A 4,676-nucleotide genomic window follows, 5' to 3' on the forward strand; every position below is an offset into this window, starting at 1 on the left:
TTTAAAATTCAAGCGCGGAACGGACATGAATTTCAATCGAAAGCCAGGTACTCGAAACAAACTCGCGTCGTCGAATCGATCTCGTTTCAACGAGATTATTCCACTCGAGGAACTGGACCCCGCGTACCCGAGACTCGTCCTACTTCTAATTCGTTTGTACTCCGATCAACCTAAGGCACTTCTTCAACCGTATGAAAGTAGAAAGGAACGTACGAAGGAAATTCAATTCCTCGTCAGACGGCGACGACACACCGAACTCTCCTCCATCTCCTGCTTCTTCTTCTTCTTCTTCTCCTCCTTTTCCTCCTCCTTCTTCTTCTTCCTCTTCTTCTTCTTCTTGTTCGTCTCTCTTCAGCAGCTGTAGCCCATCGGGACGGCAACTCCCGGGCAGCCGCCCTCCTGGTGCTTCGTCAACAGGGACATCCTGCTGAACGTCTTGCTGCACGAGGTGCACGAGTACTTCTTGACGTCGCTGTGCGTCTGTAGGTGCGCCCTGAGGTTACTCCTGTCGGCGAACGCGCGATTGCAGTGCTGACAGCTGAAGGGCTTCTCGCCGGTGTGCGTCCTGATGTGTCCCTGGAGCAGCCACGGCCTCGAGAACGCCTTGCCGCATAGATGGCACTTGCAGGGCAACGTGTGCGTCCTGATGTGCATCTTGAGCGCGCCGAGGCTCACGTACACCTTCTCGCAGTACTTGCACGAGAACGATTTCTTCGCTTGGCCCTCCGCGGCCGCGCAATGGAATTGCTGATGCTTCGATAACCCGGAGTAGGTGCTGTACGATTTCCCGCAGTCGGGGCACTGATACCTCGGCGACGATGTGGAGGATAAAGACGCCGTGGAACCGTTCGTCGTGCTCGTTTTCTCGATTTTCGGTGTGACGATCGTCGGTCCCGTCGACGTGCTACCCGCCGATGATCTTCCGCTGTCGCTTCCGGGCGACGAGAGATCTTCGGGCGTAATCGGTGGCGGTGATCTGAGCGATCCGGATCCCAAGGAACTGGTGGGCGACAGACCGCAATGATCGGGACTCGGCCAGTGAGCGTAACTCCTGGCGATCGGTCGTTGAATCGTCGGACAGGTCAACGCGCCGTGTGGCGGCGGCGAAACTGACGGATGATGCTCCGGCGACGAGTGCGGATACGCCGGAATCGGATAAGAGGGATACAACTCTGCACCCGCGTGATGATAACGATGATAAGCGGCCGGGTACGGGAGATAGTGAGGCGGGTACAACGGTGGGGCACGAGCCCACGCCGGAGTCGCGTAATGCGCCAACGGTTCGACCGGTGTGTTCAGATTCAACGGCTCCAAGGGCGCTTTGCTCGCCATGAAGTGCAACGGCGCCGACGTGGCCGTCACCGCGGCCGTCGACGACGAGTTCTCGTGCTGAATCACTTCGACGCGCGCTTTCTTCGCCATTGGGTGAATCGGCGCGATACCGGCCGGCGGCGTGACAGCCTTCGTCGGGTAATGATGATGGTGTAGATGGTGCACCGGGTGAACGTGATGGTGCACCGACGGGGACGTCGGTCTCGTCGCCAACGGAGGGGACACGGAGACTTTGACGGCAGGCGGGGGGGACACGGAGACTTTGACGACCGGCGAGGGGGACCTGGACCCGCGCGTGCGTTGTTCCGTTTGCTGTTGCTGACGTTCGGCGCTTCTGCTCAGGTCTTCGGGTTTCGTGCTGAGGTTCTCGGGCTCGGGAATATCGTCCATCACGACGTCGATGATCTCTTCTGAAGGACAGAAGAAAATGATTTCATTTTAAAGGAGAACTTTTTTCCGTACGCGAGCTGGATCGAAAAAGAGAGAGGGAAAGAGAGCGTCGAGGATTTCGATAGGAGCCGGTTCGCGCATAGGAGCGGAATTAGCGGGACAGAAACGCGCCAATAGATTCGAGACTCACCTTTGATCACTTCGGGAACTTCTTCGGTGAGCAAGACGTGGACTGGCCGCTTTTTCAGCGGACAGTGGCTGTAGCTGTTGTTCTTCTTTACGAAGCTGCGCGGCATCTCTTCGACGAGCATTCTGACGTCTCTTCTTCGTTAACTTCACTCTCACAAGTTTCTGTTCGGGTCTTCGCAGGCAACGAACACCGCGAAGCCGCTACCGCGATAGTAATCCAATTGTTGCGGTTTCTCGGTATATCGGTCTTCGTTTCGATGTTTTCGTATTTTCTTTCAATTTTTTTTTCACACTGACCACAATATACGTATATCTCCTTGCGAACGAGACGCGTAGAAAAAAACAGGAACTGTCGAGCGATCACGAGACGTCACTGCACTGCGTCGCACATGTATGAGCAAACGGTCCTCCTTTGATTCGTCGACGAAATCCACTGTTCCCGATCGGCGAGCACTGAACGATCCTCGCGGTACGCTCGTCGGAACCGAACTGACGCTGTACGAGCGGGGTTAACAGGAAACAAACAGGGGACTCGCGGTAAACGTCGAAGGTTAGAAGGGAACGTATACGGTGTCTCGTAACTCTGAAAACGGTTCGGCTGCAGGCCGGTCTCTGACTGGCAGGGGGGTGCGCCAGGGCCTTTTATAACAGGTCACCCCACCGGCCAGGTGCAGGTGGCCCGCACGTGCTGCCCGACCAATGCAGGCCCGCGGGCCCCGCGCTGCCCGCCAATAGGGGACGCCCGGTCGCGGGCCATCCTCCAATAGGAACACGGGCATCTGTTCCGCCGGCTCGCGTATCCCCCTCCTTCCGTTCCGTGCAACAACAGGAGGTGCAGGATGTTCGTGAGTGCGACGCGATTATCCTGCTGCGCTCCTCTTTGCGCCGCGTTCTCTCTCCCTCCCTCCTTTTCACTCCCCTTTTTTCTCCTCTTTCCCCCTTTTTCGCCAGTCGTCTCTTTCCCGCCGCGGTCGACCGTCCTCGTCTTCGCGCTCTGTTACACCGTGCGTTGCGTTGTTGTACGGAGCAGATGCTGGGGTCCCTCCGTAACGCTCGCCCTCCTCCCCTCACCGACCCCCTCCCCCCGTTGCCAACCCTCGCCGCTCGAGACGCGGCCCAACGACCCGTCACCTCTGCCGTCGTCGGTGCACATGCACCACCGATTCGTGAACACGATTCTCCCTCTCTTTCTCTCTCTCTCTTTCTTTCTCTTTCTCTCTTGCTCCCTCTCTCGTTAGCTCGCTCTCTCTTGTTACTCGCGCCCGTACACGTAAGTACGTTTAGACGGTGTACGCGAAGGGGCACGGGACAACATTTTTCTATTCGAATTTCCGTTCGGTCTACCTGAACTCTGCCCGTCTCCCTCTCTCTTTCTTCTCCCGCGAGTCGGTTTTTCAACGTGTTAGTGCGCGGGCGCACGAACGCGCACGCTCGAGTGTGTCGCATTGGCTGCTGCGCCGTTTTTTTTTTTACACGTCAGCCGCCTTTTCGCGTGCGCACGGACGCAAGAGGTGCGCGTCCGTGTGCGTCGCCATGTCTATCCGCGCACGCGCGCGAGCGAGCGAGCGCGAGCGCGAGCGCGCGCGGACGAGGGCACCGCAATCCGCCTGGTTCCCCTTCTGAATTTCACCCCTCGTCCCTTTCTCGCCTCCCCGCCACTGCCAGTTTCGAACGTAACGGTCGTGTCGCGTGCCACAGCATCGCCCACGCGTGCTGGAACCCACACACACGCACACGTGTACGCGCGTGCGCCCGCGCCCGCGCGACCGTGTCTCGTGAGCGCACGGGTACGCGCGCTCTCACCCTAGAGTCCTTCGCGCGCAGAATTCACGAACACGGTCGTGCCAATTTTTTTTTACTTCGCGTACAGAGAGAAAGAGAGACAGAGATAAAGAGTGAAAGAGAGAGAGAAAGAAGAGACACGAAGAGACGATTCATCGACGATCTCGTTCCATTCGCGTCGAGATCGCCGATTTTTTCGCGTAGGAAGATAAGAACGCTTTCGAGCTCCTGGCAATCGATGATTCGATGCTCGATTTTTTCAAGCAACGCGCCTCGATGCTCCACCGTGAATGCTCGTTTCGATGTCCACTTTGAATCCTACGATCGGTAGTTTCTTTGTACTCCGCACAAAGTACGAAAAGGGAAGCGTTGACCCTGTCGCGCGGTCTCCCAGGGAATTACGTTCCGTGTAATTGAACTTCCGAGTTCGCATCTAGACCTCGCCTACCTGGCTCGGTCGTCCCGCCGATCTCCATTGTTTTATCGGCCACGAACGACGGAAGACTGATCGTAAACGGAACGTACTGTCTTCGTATTTAGCTCGCATTGTTCGCGAATTCGCGCACGTTTTCGTAAAGACAATTACCGACAATGGGGCTATATTAGCTACGTTCACGAATTGTCGACGATCGAACGATTCGATACAAAAGTGCTTACTTAATGCGTTATTACCCGGCGCTACGGGCCTTCGACTCTTGCTCGTCTCGATATGGAATACGGTTCGGAGAAATCGATCCCATTACCGAATCACGGTACGAGTGTGTATACAATTGGATACGGACACTTGCAACGAACGAAGACAGAAATATTACAAAACGCGCGAGAAGAATTACTAGTATAAATAAAGTTATTGAAAATTAAGAAAAAAGTATATATTTGAAACTACTATCCTGTAGGACACTCCGACGATAACCTTTAAGAATTCTTAAAAACATTTTCGGAAAGTCTTATTTCTCTTCACCGAGAAATTTCGAGAAATCGAG

The 4,676-nt window shown here is 55.5% G+C and overlaps 1 protein-coding gene across 1 annotated transcript; it reads right to left on the reverse strand.

Annotated features, from left to right (window-relative positions):
* Window positions 1–310: 310 nt before the first annotated feature.
* On the reverse strand, window positions 311–2,035 carry LOC143153238 (uncharacterized). The gene is made up of 2 exons (XM_076324217.1): window positions 1,913–2,035; window positions 311–1,742 (listed from the first exon to the last, which is right to left on the reverse strand). The coding sequence occupies exons 1-2, from the start codon at window positions 2,031–2,033 to the stop codon at window positions 352–354; spliced, it is 1,512 nt and encodes a 503-aa protein (XP_076180332.1). The 5' UTR covers window positions 2,034–2,035; the 3' UTR covers window positions 311–351.
* Between the last annotated feature and the right edge of the window lie 2,641 nt (window positions 2,036–4,676).

Source organism: Ptiloglossa arizonensis, chromosome 12 (assembly GCF_051014685.1).
Source record: "Ptiloglossa arizonensis isolate GNS036 chromosome 12, iyPtiAriz1_principal, whole genome shotgun sequence".
Classification (NCBI taxonomy): Eukaryota; Metazoa; Arthropoda; class Insecta; order Hymenoptera; family Colletidae; genus Ptiloglossa; species Ptiloglossa arizonensis.